The 16508-nt window shown below is 43.4% G+C and overlaps 1 protein-coding gene across 1 annotated transcript in view; it reads left to right on the top strand.

Annotated features, from left to right (window-relative positions):
• Nucleotides 1–6566: 6566 nt before the first annotated feature.
• APCDD1 (APC down-regulated 1) overlaps nt 6567–16508 on the top strand; it is a 43476-nt gene continuing 33534 nt past the window's right edge. Inside the window, exons 1-2 of the mRNA XM_009284098.1 lie at nt 6567–6749; nt 8111–8642. Of these exons, the coding sequence (XP_009282373.1) occupies nt 6670–6749; nt 8111–8642 (612 nt within the window). The 5' untranslated portion in view covers nt 6567–6669. The remainder of the gene's footprint in view (nt 6750–8110; nt 8643–16508) is intronic.

Here is a 16508-nt window from a genome sequence, read left to right on the forward strand (position 1 = left end):
AAACATTGGACCAGGCTGCCCAGGGAAGGGGTTGAGTCCCCATCCCTGGAGGTATTTAAAAGACGAGTAGATGAGGCACTTAAGGACATGTTTAGTGGGCATGGTGGTGTTGGGTCGATGGTTGGACTCGATGATCTTAGAGGTCTTTTCCAACCTCAATGATTCTATGATTCTGTGATTCTATGATGTAGGTGTCATGAACAGTAAGGGCAATTTTTGTGCTCTGTAGGGCGTTCGTAGGAGGTGGGCTGCCAGGTGATGAAGCCCAAAACTAGGCTAAACCACGCTGAAGGCAAATATCTTCAGCTATTCAAGGCAAGGCTAGTATTTTATTACTGACATGATGCTTTAAGCAGGGCTGATAGAGGGTAGGATTATATGTAGCAAGCTTGTTTAGCGTTGTCTTTCCTCAGACACAAGTCCCATCGGTGTTGGAGGCAGTTCCACCTGAATAAATCCTGGTGCCGAGATGTGGGTGGAGGACAGGGCAGAGGTCTGCAGGCTACATGGCAGATGTCTCTGACAGAGAGCAGATGTTTCCTTCAAAGAGGGCAAGACCAAACTACCGTCGATATTGAATGGCACTTATGGCCCAGTGCTGCACCCACTCATGCCAGTGGCAGAGTTCCTGCTGCCCTGAAGGGAGGTGGGCATTAACCCTTCAGGGCTTCATAAAGAAGCCCACGCTCCGGGCAGTGGTGTTTCACCTTGTATGGGTAGCAGCAGTCATCCCAATTAAGAGCGGAACTTCAACTTAGCAGAGGTTATCGGCTGTGTAACTTCTTGGCGCTTGGTTCGCTGACCTCTTCCAAGATGGGGCACTGAGTAAGGACCAAGCTGTAGGATAACAGAGGACCTCAGTGCTGGGCCAGTCAGCCCTGGAGGAGTTCCTTTTTAGCTGTCCCATCTAAACGTACTTTAAATTGCTCTTCAGGATCTTCCACACTGAAACATTCATTTTGCGTCTCTTTGGAAGCTGTACCTGGAAACTCTGTGTGCACAAGGAAGGCAACAGATACATGTGAAAGGAAATCATTGTCCTGTCTGCTTCCATGGCCATAAACCCCAGCTTTCCTTTCCCAACCCTTTTGTTTGTAGTAGCTAATTTAGGTCCCAGTCCTGTGAGGACTCTTTGAAGTTTCAAGTGCAGGGAAAACACTGGTAAACACAGACTGCGGCTTGGTAACAGGACATTATATTCTCCATGGCAATTGCGTAAGTTTGCGCTGTAGCTAAAAGCCTTTCATGGGCGTTATCTAACGCTATCCCACATGAAGAAAGAGCATAATCCAAATGTCTCTTTATTTAATTGTGCAGGGCAACTGCCCAGATAAGGAGAGCTATAAACTTAATCCAGCCAATTATTCTTTATCTGTTCTAAGGTTTTTTGAGTTTCAGACAAGTTCTAACTTGAAGAGTTTGCTGCAGAAATAAAGCACGAATGTTAAAATATTTCTATCAGAAATGAAGCCATCACGTATTTTGAACTTGTACTATCACTCGAGGTTGTTTTAATTCGTAATAAAACAGTGCTCCTCTGGATTTACATTGCTATAAATGAAAGAAAAAGTGAAGTGGTTCCTGCTGAGCAATCCCAATCTAAATCCAGTTTTGAATCCTATTTTTAGGTAACATTTATTCTCCCATTTAGCAAAGGGTGAACCTGCTGAACGCCTAGTAGCTTTGAGTCTGCTTTGAAGCGCTACACTTGGACATGTTTGAAGCTATGGTTTAGATTCTGGTAGAGGTGTTCATTAAACTGATTAAATCTAAACAGTTTAAGATTTAAGATTATTTGAGTTATACTTTTGCAATCTGGCATAGCTGAGAACAGAATTTGGCCGGGGTGTTTAGGCACAAATTAAATTATAAGAATTTGTGTTCAAGCACAACTCTACTTATTATCTGTTTTGCAATTGTACATTATTTGCATACCATTTTTCAGAAAACCGAAACATTTATTCTAGTAGCTCGCAGTTTTTTGCAGAAATGTTGGTGGAGAGCTTTGTCATAGCCATTTTTGAAACTTGTTTGGGTAATGGGCTGCCAACAGATTGCCCTTTTAAGATTTGTATTTTACTCGCAGCTATGTGCAGAAATCTTTGAAGAACTTGAAAGTAACCTATCTTCCCTTAACAATTATTTTTATCTCGAATGTTCTGCCCACATCAGATACAGCCTTATAGGTGAACCTGAGCGCCTGAAGTCCTCTGTCTGGTGCGGTGTGTGCTCCTATCCACGTCTTACTGGAGTGGCAGCTGTGCAGACCTCCACTTTCCCGCTCACGGATGTTGCATCTGCCCCTGTCAAGTGTGATCTGTGAGGGCCTGGGCAGGGATCCCCAGCTAGCTGTAGCACCTCTTACACTATTTTCAATTAGCTTGATGCTAAAGCTGTGATCTACACTGCTAGGGCTTGATTATGAAAGAGAAGTTGGATATCAACTCATCAGAAAATGCATTTGTTTTGCTTTGGTTTTCTAGCTGGCATTTCTGATGGATTCTGGAATTTTCCTTTTCCTTTTGGACTTTCTCCTTTGCGTAAACAGCCACCATGGGGTGGGTGATACAATCTTGTGACCTCTGGTTGTGGTGTAGCTAAAGTGAAAGCCAGCCAGAGGCTTCACAGAATTATTGCTATTAGTCTCATGCAAAGAGCGTTTTTTGTTTGAAGTCTGTCACACTTTTGAGTGATAACATGGTGGATTTTATTTATTTATTTATTTTGAACAAGTGGGTAAGATTCCTTCATAACACACAAAAATTTAAAAGTCAGTCAGTCGGAGAGAGTCTGAGATACTCTCAGTTAAGTCTGAGAGTACTTAGATGGCTTGTCATGGAGGTACTGAAACCTACCATCTGTCTGCGCTGTAGAGAACAGCGGACTTGGATCTCTTTGAATGAAAGTAGTGGCTCCAACTATGTTGCAACTGCATCTAGGCTCCAAAGTGGGCTTTTAAAGAGCCATGAAATTCTTTTCCCAGTTTCATGAAAGCACATTTTAACCTCGAGCCTTCCAGCGATGTCCCGTTTAACATGGCCAAACGGACCTTTTAAAATGAGTGGCGTCATCCCTGCAGGACCTGGGTTTTGCAGAACACCTCGTTGTGCCCTGCCAGGGGTGGAGCAGGGGGACGCTGCGCTGCCTCTGAGCACCTGCTTCGTGGAAAAGCACAGGAAGACGGTGTTCAGTTTACTGCCCTATGTGGGAAGCGTATCACCGGTCTTGGTGTTTGATCTTCAGGTGGTACAAGGGGAAGTTACGGCTCCGCTGTATGGCAGTCATATGTACAGGCATCTGTCAGTAAATATAAAAGCATTGAAATGATTACTCGGTAAGGAAGGCGGCTGTGCTAAATTATTTCCTTGCCCCAGCAACACAAACATAAGTAAAGGTCCCATCGCTGCCTTTTAATTTTATACCATAATTCATATTCTGATATTCACGTCCTATTTATGTGATGTTGCCTAGCATGTGTGTGTTTTCTACATCCCTTCCTCTGTCTCTGAGAACAGCCTTCGTTATGTTCTCACGCCTGTCTTGATATTACCTAAACTTGTTCCTGCCTTCATTTGTCACAGTTGGATGGATAGAGTCCCAAAAAAGTACCCTCTCCGCAGGTGCAGATCTCTAGAGCTATTGATGCAAATCTCCCTTCTGTCCACTTGTTACAGTTTATCATTTGCCAATTGCAGACAGAATTACATACATGTGACAGGGAGAGCTGGGACCCTATTGCTTTTGAGCTGTATCAAAGAAAAGACACTGTATAATACCACATAAAGTTTGACTCCTTTTCAAAACCCCCTTCTTTTCATTATTTCCTCCAGGGAATCATTGGGAATGTATAATGTGGTTACTGCATTTTCTCCTTTGATATGTGCACATACAAGATGGTATCCTCCCACAGAAGGATTTTTGCTTGGAGAAATTAAATGCCCAAGTATGTTTAAATGAATAAATCGTTCATTTTTAAGTGCATCTATATTCATGAATCATATGACATGAGCTAGGCAAAATACAACTTCTGAAAACCAAATGATATAATAAATATGCCTTAGAAATAGTCACTTGAACCATTTCAAAACCTCCTTTTGATGGCAGATTTCAAATGCTTAACAACTTCAAATGGAAGTGTAAATGTTCAAAGACTTTTTCAGTGTGAGATAATTTGTCTGCAGGAGACATCCTGACAGCTATGTTTCTGTTGAAAGTCAGTACTGATGGCTACAGCCTCTGCTGGGTACCTTGCAGGAGGTGTCGCTTCTGACCCAAAAGATGCTCTAAGCCCATGGACAGGAGCACTCACTCCATTTCAGAATGAGGTGCTGAAGTAATGGGGGCTTTTTGAGCATGTGGAGACTTAGAGATGAAGAAGGGTGTTAGAAGGCAAGCTTTCAGTCACTAGCTGTGATTCATAACGACAGAAATAAATATACTGGTAAGCTTACCTGTACCTGGCTGAACTTGTTCTCCTGGCAGTGTGAAGGCCTGTGATATCTGCCCCATACCCCCAAGGTTTCAGATAAAGCAAATAAGCCCAAGTTTTCGAGAGTGTCAAGTGCTGCTCCAGGTGAGGTGGGCTGCAGGCACGGCACGGCACAGAGCTGCTGTGCAGAGATGCTGGCGATGATGCCCAGAGATGCCCAGGAGGCTGTACCGCCACGTACATGAAGCACTGACCCTATCTAGTAAATCCTGCCTCTCCAGCAACGTAGTCAGCTCAAGCAGAGAGTCACCCTGCCGTGGCCGTACCATTTCTGAAGCGGCCGTACCATTTCTGGCTGCAGAACGGGAGTTGTTTGGCACTAACATGAGTGACTCTGCTCACCAATGTAGAAATATCTGAGAAGCCTTGACTTCCAGAGAGGGAGAAGTATTGACCCTCTGAAAATCAGGCTCCTTTAAGGGCATTTCAGACGGTGTGCTCAAATATCAAAGCATCCCTAGTATTTATTACCCTTTAGAAAGTAAGGCCGTAAATTCTCATTCAGATGGAAGAATTATTTGTAACCTGCAACAAAGCTACCAGATTTTCCAGTAAAGACTTTGTGAGGTTGTATTCATTAATCTCATTAAATCTTGAGAACATTCGGTGGTGAGCACTGTTTACATTCAAGTATTTATTGTATTCTTTCTGATTATTCTTTACACTGCCTTCTGGATAAGTCCTTGCCTTTGTTTAGCTTAGGAATTGCTATTTTTAAATGGTTGACATGTATTTATATTTTTAGCAATGCCATTTTCCCAGGTGTTACCCAAGTTTCTTCCGGAAGATCTAAGACCTAGCCAACATAATGAATCACCAACACTGTTTTCTTTTTTCCAATAGGAAATGGCAAAGGTTTGAAACAGTGTCTACCTAAAAACAAATAATACCGATTTTCTTGTAATTTCTGTAGCGATGCTGCACACTGCTCAAGCACGTGCCTAAGCGTTAGATGGGGCCTGGGGAAGAAAGTGTAGGATTCTGCGTTAGGCGGCTCGGCGCGATGTAGGGTTGCACCACGCACTGGTGATCCCGAACATCCCAGTTCCTGAGCCAGGTCAGCCAAGAGGGCACCAGAAAAGATGGGGGTGAATCCTAGACCCTGCCCCTGGGAGCACGTGTTAGTGAGACATCCCTCTCCCGAGACGGCCGCCCCGACTTCCCGGGCACGCAACCAGCCCCTCCACCCCACCCCACGTTTGTTTTCTAGCCCGCTGGTTCTTAAATTCCTTCTGGCAAAGTAATACAGTTTCTAACCCATTATGTAAGGTTCATGTTTGTCACCTCTTAACCCCGAGATGTGTGTTTTTCTTTTGATCCGTGTTTTCCAACATATCTAAGAGCAGGCTGTGCCTAAAAGAGTAGAGACGCATTCCTTCTGAAGCTACGTATTCATTTTGTTCAATTAATATTGTGTAGAGAGAGCGCTGGTAGGTTTTGTATGTATACATTACTAGAAACCAAAATTACTGTGTGCTGGAGATAAAATTAGCTTTTGAAATTCCTTTTCCCCTTTAAAATAAAAATAGCAGAATCTGCCTTTAATTGACCACCTCAGTCATCACAGAGGCTTCCTGTGTGCAGAGGCTTTGCTTTTCATATCTGTTTTCCCTTGGCTTTAAAGAGTAGTCTTTATTTGCAAGTTTATTATAGAAGCGTTCAAATTAGAGGTGGGCTGAAACCGCAGAGTTTATGTCCGGATCTGGATGCAACTTTCTAAAAGTTCCACCGTCCAGGTTTTTGATTGTCCTGACCAGAGATTACAGAGGTGTCTATAAAATTCAGGTTCAGAGCCACATCTCCTGGGTGTGGAAACGCAACACTTTGGTTCAAGCCCTTCTCCCCAGGGTATTTCATAAAGCAAATTTATTTAGTGGATTATTAGTGGGCTGACAGAGAGGAAGAGCTTCCCATATTTTTTTTTTTTCAGATGAGAAAAGAAATGTAAACAGTACTTTGCTAGACACATAACAGTGCGAACAAGTGTCATTCAACACAAGATGTTCACAACCTCCTTTATCGTGTTGAAGCCCTTCTCAGCAGGGTCTCATGATAATTTACACTTTTCTATCACAGGGCTGGGAGAAGGGTCTGCTCTGCTTCACCCGGACAGCAGGTCCCACCCTCGGTCCTTGGAGAAGAGTGCATGGAGGGCTTTCAAAGAGTCACAGTGTCATCATATGCTGAAACACCTTCACAATGGAGCCCGGATCACTGTGCAGATGCCTCCCAATATTGAGGGACACTGGGTCTCGACTGGGTAAGGAAAGATAAAACAAGATGCTCGAGTGATATATGTGGAAGAGAAGAGGGGAAGGAAGCAGAGAGGGAAGGATGAATATTCCCGCTTTAAGCAGCAGGGGAAATATTTTCTTTAATATGGTGATGCTCTAAATTCCAGATGCTTTCTATATGTTTATGCATACAAGGAGAAGGAGCAGCATTATGTACAGTAGAATAGCATGCTATAAAGCAGTCTTGATGAATCAATTTATAGTCTGGATTTTAAACAGCATGTTGTGAAATATCTTTAAATCTCTCTTTGAATAGGAAGGAGCCCAAGTTGCCAAAATGGATGCTTATTCAAACATAACATTGTACTATCTTTGACCACATGCATTAGATCCATTGAATGGGTCCTTGTTTTCAGAGCATGTGTCTAGCAAAAAAAATTAAGAAGCTGTATTTCACCAGTTCTATTACTCTCTATACATGATAACTTGTAATTCAGAGAGCTATTTTGTGTCTGTAGCTTGAGAGCGCTATTTGCCTGTGTCTCAGCAGGCACTATTCACATGCTTATTTGAAGTGACTTGTAGTAGGAAAGACTGAGGTATTTTAACCGAAAGGAGTGTATTTATGTTAAGCAGCGTGGATGTGACAAGGGGAACAAGTTTGAAAGCACAAAAGGACTTTCTACAGGAAGTAGAATTTAACTGCCATTTACACCTTCAGGGAAAAAAAAAAACCACCAAAGAAAAAACACAAAACCTGAATATCGCATGGTCCAAATTCAAGCCAAATAGAAGTTTTGTATTAACGGTCAGAAGTTTGCATTAACTGCCACCCCTGTTGAAAGTTTGAGTGGAAAAGCTGAGGACACGATCCTGCACATCCTCTGCAGACCAGAGCTGGTGGAGCTCTGCTGAGAAGCTTCTACAGCAGCATAGAAGCCAGTTCTTTGTAATGTTCTGTGGGTGTTTGGCATTTCACTTTCTGATGTTATCAGTTCTTTTGCTAAATCTACCATGCAAAAGAGAAGAATAGATGTTTAATAAGTTGCTACTTTTTTCAGAGAAGAATTGAGTCACGTGGTCGTCCCTAGACAAAAAGGAAAAGAAAAGCATGACTCAAAGTGTTTAAACGTACAACGATAAAGCCCTTAGTTAGATATGATCACCATGAAGCAATATAATAACAGCGTAACAGCAGAGGAAATTGTTGGTTAATTGGCAGGCCGCAGATGCCCAGTTCCTATTTACTCCCATTCATGCTAGAGGGATGTTAGCACCCAAGTGTCTCTGTGGACCCATGCAGGTCTGCTCAGTCTTGTTACCTGTAGTGTACATGATGTGCCACCTTGCTAAAATTTTCTTTCCATCACTTTCTGTCTTCCCACAGCTGCGAAGTTAGAGCAGGCCCAGAGTTCATCACAAGATCTTACAGGTTCTACCACAATAATACGTTTAAGGCCTATCAGTTTTATTACGGTGGCAATCGCTGCACAAACCCTATCTACACATTAGTTATACGTGGCAAAATACGTCTCCGCCAAGCATCCTGGATCATCCGAGGGGGTACTGAAGCTGATTATCAGCTACGCAACATACAGATCATATGCCACAACGAAGCGGTAGCCAAAAAATTAAGTGAGTTGGTGAACCATACGTGTCCTGGATTTATACCAGAAGATAGTCCCTGGGAGCAGGATGTGAGCTATGATTTGCTGAGAGAAGAGAATGGCTGTGAATGCACCAAAGCTCTGAATTTTGCCATGCATGAACTCCAGCTGATCCGTGTGGAGAAGCAGTACCTTCACCACAATTTGGACCACCTTGTGGAGGAGCTATTTCTCGGAGACATTCATACTGATGCTACTCAGAGGAGGTACTATCGGCCCTCTAGTTACCAACCTCCTCTTCAAAATGCCAAGGTATGTGTCTGTACATATGCCCTCTTTTTAAGATACTAGCGACAAAGCCCACATTATTCAGCTCTTCTGAGTCAGTCCACTAGTGTAACCTAAAAGGTAGATGTGCTTCTAAAATAAGAAGTGGGTTGCAGCCTTACAGGTAATGCAGCCAATTAAGAAAAAGATCACAGAGCGTATTTCGTGAGAATAGTAACTCTTCTCTGGTTTATGAGACTGCATCAAATGTGCAAAAAGTAGCCTGATGAACTAAGATCAATAAAGGCCACTCTGAAGATGGAATCAAAGACTTGTATGCAGAGGTGGGAGTTGTTGGCTGGGACCAGGGCTGTACGCTAGCAGCTGAGAAGAGAGAAAGTTTGATACAGAACTGAGAAAGGACAAGAGAAACAGGCATCAGTGGATGCTGCAGGAGTGCCAGGGAGAGAGGAAATCAAATTGTATCAGCATATGGAAGTTGGGTGATCCATAACCTGAAGAGAAAAAAAGGAAATTGGAAGGTAGACACATGAAAGGGGCAGCATGAAGGTAAAAAAACTGATGGGCTGTGCAGGTCATGGATCCAGACGCAGGCACACACATTAATGAAATGAAAAACAGGTGAATTTTGAATGGAGCTCTAATTCCATTTGATAATTCAGTTTTCAAAGGGGCCTCAAAGTGCCCTCAGCTTCATTGGGAACTGATCAACCCATAGTAAGTTAAATAGAAATCAAACAGGAAGAGTAGACACTGATGGCCTGTAGCAGGAGGGCTGTCTATAGATCTTTCCTGGTGACATTTCAAAGGCAGGCGGCGATTGGAACCACATTGCTCGCTGCCGCTGCCGTCGGTGTGCTCCAGCTGGGTGCTGCCGCAGCATCACTTCCAGCTAATGGGTTATCACCATTTTTAATCATCTCGTTGCAACCGATTCAAAAATCAGCCACAGCTTATCAGCAATAGCAGCAAACACTACAGGGGAAGGGAGGGTTTTGATCAGAAAGCCTTGGCTTTCCCTTCCATTCAAAACCGTCCTCCCTGGGTTGCGCCTGCCTCCTGTGAACATCAGATCTCAATGGTTCAGGACTTTACGTGATCTGCCTTTAATCGTTTTAATAGCCTGGCCTAGGGATAATTTTAATCCACAGTCAACTGTGTCTCTGTATGAAAGCTGCCGTCATTTCTGTCATTCCTATGCTCTCTTCAAGTGACCGGGGACAAATTTGCATTTTCTTTTTAAACATGTCATCCCAAAATGGAGAGTTGCAGCAGCAGCAGATGAACAACAGCACGTTCCTCATCAAAATTTTACTTTTCTTTACTTAATTCAAACAAGCACATCAACTTTCTCTTTGCTTATTTGGGAGTGAGGGTTCTTTCCTAAATCTCTTCCTTGCAGGTATCTGTAGGTACAAATTATCTGACACAGCTATCTGTTGTATCTGTTCTAGAAAATATGGTAGATCTTTATCTGACCACATGAAACAGAGACAAAATCTTGATTTAATTCACCCTAGCTGATTATTTTTTCTAGTCAAATCTAGCTGTCTTATTATGGGCTGATAGACAGCATAGTAAATGCTTACACTTCCACCTTGTAGAAATTTCATTACTGTCAGAATGATCAGGTGTACTGTCAACCAGCTTTATAAAAATAAGATTTTTGTTCAGGTCTGCTGTAATTTTAGGACACACTGATAACAATTTTCCTGCTGGTCTCTTCCGCTACTGTAGCATCACTTTTTCTCTCTAAAATATAATGCCTCTAAAATATAATGCTCAAATTTAAGGGATCAAATCTTGCATAAGAGGTCTCTTTCTTGAGCCATGTTAGCTAAATAAACGGTGAGAGCACTAAAAACTCTGATTTATGTTCACAAAGTCCATTATCTCAGGCATGATCCGATCCATTCTGACCTGAGTGGGTGACATCTCTATGTGGAAGATAAGAGCAGCCTCAGCCTGCCTGCCTGGGTCACCCTGCATGCTGTTATCCCTCAGTCCCACGTCTCCGGACAGACAGGTCCTGCCTGGGGGTACCCGTGCGCTCCGATCAGGGAGAGCCTGCGGTGTGCCTCCCAGGGGAGGCTTCCGTATCATATATTTACAAGAACTGGGGGAGGGGAAAAGCAGACAAGCCAACTAGTTATCCATTGGTATTCATGAAGTACAGTGCTTCCAAATAAGATTTTTGGTAGCCAGGTCTTGGCAGAGGCTGAATCTCGAGGCTGAATTTATGACACTCAAATTTAAGATCAAATCTTGCATAAGAGGTCTCTTTCTTGAGCCATGTTAGCTAAATAAACGGTGAGAGCACTAAAAACTCTGATTTATGTTCACAAAGTCCATTATCTCAGGCATGATCCGATCCATTCTGACCTGAGTGGGTGACATCTCTATGTGGAAGATAAGAGCAGCCTCAGCCTGCCTGCCTGGGTCACCCTGCATGCTGTTATCCCTCAGTCCCACGTCTCCGGACAGACAGGTCCTGCCTGGGGGTACCCGTGCGCTCCGATCAGGGAGAGCCTGCGGTGTGCCTCCCAGGGGAGGCTTCCGTATCATATATTTACAAGAACTGGGGGAGGGGAAAAGCAGACAAGCCAACTAGTTATCCGTTGGTATTCATGAAGTACAGTGCTTCCAAATAAGATTTTTGGTAGCCAGGTCTTGGCAGAGGCTGAATCTCGAGGCTGAATTTATGACACTGGAAGCCCACTCATGAGACTACTGTTGGCTACAGAAAGTGCTGTTACTATAGAAAGCACAGGTTAACTCTGAGTACACCAAAATACATACAGATTCCAGCTCTCCATGATGAAACTGCTGTAGTTTAATAAATGGGGGCCCCAGGTTCTGACTTGCAAGCCACCGCTTGACTCCCAGTTTGGCCAGTTATGACTTCTGGAGAGTTACGATACCTCTGTTTCTCCTCCAGCCATGGCCTGTAAGGCCTGCTTGGCTCCCACAATGTATATATGCAGCATGTGGATTGCTGGGACACCAGTCTCAGCTGGAGTCTTCAACGGCAAAGGACGCGTAGGTTTAACACAAGTTTAAAGTGTGCAACAGCGCAGCTTCTCTTTGTGTTTTTTGGTAGGTTCCTCTTGCTCAGATTTGACATGAGATTTCTTTTTTCTCAAGAGAAGTTGGGCCTGCTGAAACTAGGCTTTCAGCACGATAAAAATACCAGTACCCCTAAAAAATGAACCTTTGCCTCAACTGCCATGAAAGACTTCTGGGTGTTGGTTTGTACCTAACCATGAAGTTCTCTATACCAACAGGTTCGCAACCCGACTGTCTGACCTAGTGTTTGCCAAATGTAGGAAGAATAGTAACAGAAATGCCTTTTTTTTTTTTTAAAGTCCAGGCAAACATACCGCTGAAAGGTTATAACCCTTCTTCTTTGAACTCTTTTCCTTTTCTAATTGTTGCTCCACTGGGACCCAGCTGAAAATGAGTTTAAATGCTAAATTGAGTTTAAAACTACAAGTCACAGACTCCTCTGGAAACTGGACACCATGAATAAATAGAAACGTTAAATCAACTTGTTTTATTAAGGTTTCTACAGTCATACCAAGAGGTTGGGGCGGCCAGGAAATTGCTTCTGAAGTGAATCAGGTGTATTGTGTGGAATCTTTCACTTAAGGCTTTTTTCATTTCCTTTTTATTTATTTTTATTTTAAACTTATAAAGGCCTGCTAAAAATAAGTTAAGAGGATTCACATTTTGAGTTAAATTTATAGTTAAGCCTCTATATAGAAGAAAGTTCCACCCAGCTCAGGAGTTTACACAGCCTGTAAGTTGGATGTGGTAGCCACATTCATTACTTATGTGGTTGAAATGAATGGTAATTAAAAGCAAATGATTGCTGGATATGATAGGAATGCCAAAGCCACATGATCAGAACTTTAAACAAATAGAATTGGACCTTCTCCAGATTCCTGCCGCGATTTCACCGCAGGATGGTAAATCAAAAGGGATGTCCAAAAACCAGACAGCTTTATGCTGAGCTACAAATCTGAATAAATTCACAGATTACCGTATCTCAAGTGTTCATATAAAATCCGGGAGCTTTTAAAAATATATAGTATGTCACCTCTTAAGGCTTTACGAATTCTCTTGGATAAAAGCATACCTTAAACAAATTCCTTCTGTAAAATACGTGGAAGTTCCCGAGTGCAGCTGATGAATAGGTCACTGTATAGATTTATCTTAGCAGTCCTCTAGCCTTGCTCAAGATATCAGTTAGGACTTGCTGATGAACGGGGCTGAACATCTTTGATGTCTCTTGACGTTGCAAGTTTATCAAGGGATTCAAGCTATTGCATATGCAGCTTCTTTAGCCAGCATGAGAGAGCACACGGGTGGAAGGGGCAGGCAGGACAGGGGAACTGCTTGGCCATCATCATGCGTATTATACAAAATATTCCCAATTAGGACAGCACCAAGGAGCCTGACTGATTGGTCATACCTTATTTACAAATGCATACAGGGACTTGTAGCATGAAGGAAGGCTTGAATGCAGTATTCGTTCACTATGCGGAAGGACAGAAGATGTTTTCAGAGATATCTGCTCTAAAACTACAGGAAATGTGTACAACAGCAATACTGGGACACTTATTTCGCATCTAATTGCCTCAGCAATAGTGCTTTGTAAACAAAGAACTCTTTGTGCTATTTTATCGTCTGACAGAGTAACGGGAAAGATCAGAGCAGGGCTGTGATGACCGGTCATTCCAGTTAGATCATTATTTAGGAATAAGGCTGGAGTGGTCTGGAACATCACATGAAGCCTAAAACACGCTAGGATAACCTTCCTTCTGCCTTTGCCATGCTCAAACATTTGCTGGCCACACACTTTCAGTAAGACATTTTCCCTTGAAAACGAAATTCCAGTGGATTGATTCTCTATTACAAGTTTATTTGCCGCTGGGAGCTGACTTCCAGCAGCACCTGGCATTTGCAGCTAATACAGATTCAGCATATGGAGACTGGTGCTTGGGCTTTGCTTTAGCCAGGCAGTGAAAGAACAAAGCGCACAAATTTTTTTGTGCTTTTGAAAATTTGGGTCATCTCTTTGAAACTCAGTGACTTCATCTGTAGGGGAATGCTATGTACTTGAGGAGCTCCCAGGGAAATGCGAGCATAAGTTTATAAATAGATGTTAAATATGTGAAGCACCTCAGAGAAATACGCAAAACATCATCTCAACCAAAAAGTGTAATTTTGGAGGACAAAACTCGTTTGTTTGCCAGAGTAGTGCCACTAGACTTCCAGATTAAGCCAACACTTGAAGGGTTTCTTTTGTTCATTATCACTTGCAAAAGACTCTTCATTAGGGAAATTATGAGGGGAGCGAAGAAAGAACATCCAGAAGAATGTTCAGATAGGTTACTTCCAGATTTATGAACATCAACAGTGCATGTGATGCCCTGCAGAGATAAGAGAAGCAAACAGCTTCTAGCTGAGCCTGGTCCTTGGCATGCTCGGCAGCGCTGTTGGCTGTGGTCTTGCAGAAGAGTGCTGCTTTGAAGGTGCCACTCTGCACTCGCTGCCTACACCGGCATTAGTGCTAGGCAAGGGCTGAAGCAAAAGGTTGCTTTTCACTCTCTGTGTGAACCTTCAAAAACTAAGCGTCACTTTTAAAACCCTATTCATCTTTGTTGACTTAACTATCACTGTCTGTTCTGCATCTGCAGTAAAAGCTTGCCCCAACACAAATGCAGTACCAGGGATCAAAATTAACTATTCAGTCTAGCAAAATAAAACACGGGCCTTCAGATCAACTCAACATACGTATCTAAACTACTGACACCTTCCTTCTTGTTGGCAGCTAGCCACAATTCCTTCATCTTTTGTAAGAGGGGAGGGAGGACTCACTGGTAATATTGCTACATGGTTCAGAGGGCTATATAGGTTGCTTTTTAAAGGCGTAATAAACACATAAGGCAGCTTTATTTTGGAATACTCTCTTCCTGAAGATGGACATTCAAGCTGTCCCTTCGGGTTTTCCAGGATTTTTTTTTTTGCTGATACTTCCCAAAATATTCATGTCACCATAAATTAGTATCATTTTAATGGAATAGGTGACATGCAAGCACATTCATCTGAGAAAAAGTCCGGTTTTCTCTTTGTTCTTGTCTTTTGCCCAGGCTAAAGTAGTTTGTATCAGAAAAGAACAACCAGAAGACTTTCACATTTCAAGTCGGTTGTGTTTATTTCAGTTTTATGCAGGGTTGTGCAACAGAATCAACATCGTAGATCAGACAGTTGTGTAATGGTAGTGCCTTTGGATTCCTTCACTATCTTTCCCTTCATGGGAGCAGTTAATAAAAACCGTTCCTCAATATCTTAAAATATATGGTATGCATTTGCAGATAAATCTGAACATATCTCCACCCTCCTTCCTGCTTGCAGCTCCTCTGTTCCCCACCAAAAGAAATCCCAAACTGACAACCCCGCAAAGGAGTTACCACTCTCTGCAGCGTTTCACTTGCTTCAAGATTTTTAATTAAAGTTTTAAATCTTTGTTACTCTTCATTCCGTTTGGCAGGCTGAATTATAACTGTGTCAACCGTGCTTGTCAACTCCCCAAAGCCTGCCTAATGCACATTAGCCAACTCAGCTTCATATGAGGTCATGGGAAGCCTGCAAATTATCACTTTTGTGGTGGAGAGAGATTGTAGCCGTTTGTTGAAGCGCTGTTTTGGTCTGCAGTTACCGAGAGCAGTGGAGGAGCGGAGCTTGATACTATACTGAGCAATTCATAAAAGCGTCCTCTCTGTGGACTGGGCTCCTTGGCAATGTGAGGCAAAGCCATCCAACTTTTTTTGTTGAGTTGGAAGCATTTCCTTGAATTGACGTTCTCCCAAGGGTGTCCATTTGCACTCATCCTGGGAGCGTTCAGTTACTAACGCTAAAACCTGGCACCTGTTTTTCTCGGGTGGTGAGGTTTAAAGCATCCTGACCAGGCATGCCTCGTTCCAGTCCCATCTAGCCCTGCCCGTGACACATGGTATTTGGGTGGGTGTGAGAGATCATTGCTAAGCACGGCTTGTCTTTCCCCTCTTCTTCAGTGCTTTCCCTCATGGTAATACATGCATTCACGTGGCACGGGTTTCCTACCCCAGCTTTTATAACTGTTGGACCCTACAAGATCTCGGGCCACCGGTTAGGTCTGTACTGCACGTGCGGTTCAGGCCTGAGCCTGTGCTTGAGGAAACCCAATGCCTGGTCCCTCACCACACATCTCCTTGCAACGAGGATATGCTGGGTGCAACATGCCGGACCCAGCCACTGCTACGTGGCCCATCTGGTGACATTGCATAGCCAACGTCAGACAAGCTGGCCACAGGATCCACCCTAAAAGGGAAGCCCCCAATGCAAAAGCAATACGACCTTGTGAACAACCACTGCCTCGTGTGGGCTCCGCAGCTTGATCAGAAGCATCTTCCCCACCGAAGGGAGGGTGCAGAAGGGAGCCGGGGTGGGCACTGGGGCTTTTGCTAGCCCTTGCTTCTCGCAATACCATATAGATGCAACCTCTCCTCCTTTTCCAACCATGAATGAGACCTGCTTCTTGCCACGCACCGGTAACCAGTGCAAATCAGGGCTGGCCAAAGGTGGTTTTATATCAGCTGAGAACCTGGCTCTTCCAAACAAGCTTCCCATGCTACAGCCACCAGCACAGACATGGGGGCTCAGACAGCAGAAGTAGAGTGTTGTAGAAATATTATGAATGTCAGTACATGACTTGATAAGGCAGGATATTGCTACAGAATTTTGAAATAAGTGACTTCAGCATGGTATTATTGTAACTGAGCGGGGGCGGGGGGTGGCAGCAGCCCTTGAGGAGAGACCAGGCCCAACTGGCAATGGTGTGGGGGA

This window comes from Aptenodytes forsteri, unplaced genomic scaffold (assembly GCF_000699145.1).
Source record: "Aptenodytes forsteri isolate BGI_AS27 unplaced genomic scaffold, ASM69914v1 Scaffold229, whole genome shotgun sequence".
In the NCBI taxonomy this organism is placed as follows: domain Eukaryota; kingdom Metazoa; phylum Chordata; class Aves; order Sphenisciformes; family Spheniscidae; genus Aptenodytes; species Aptenodytes forsteri.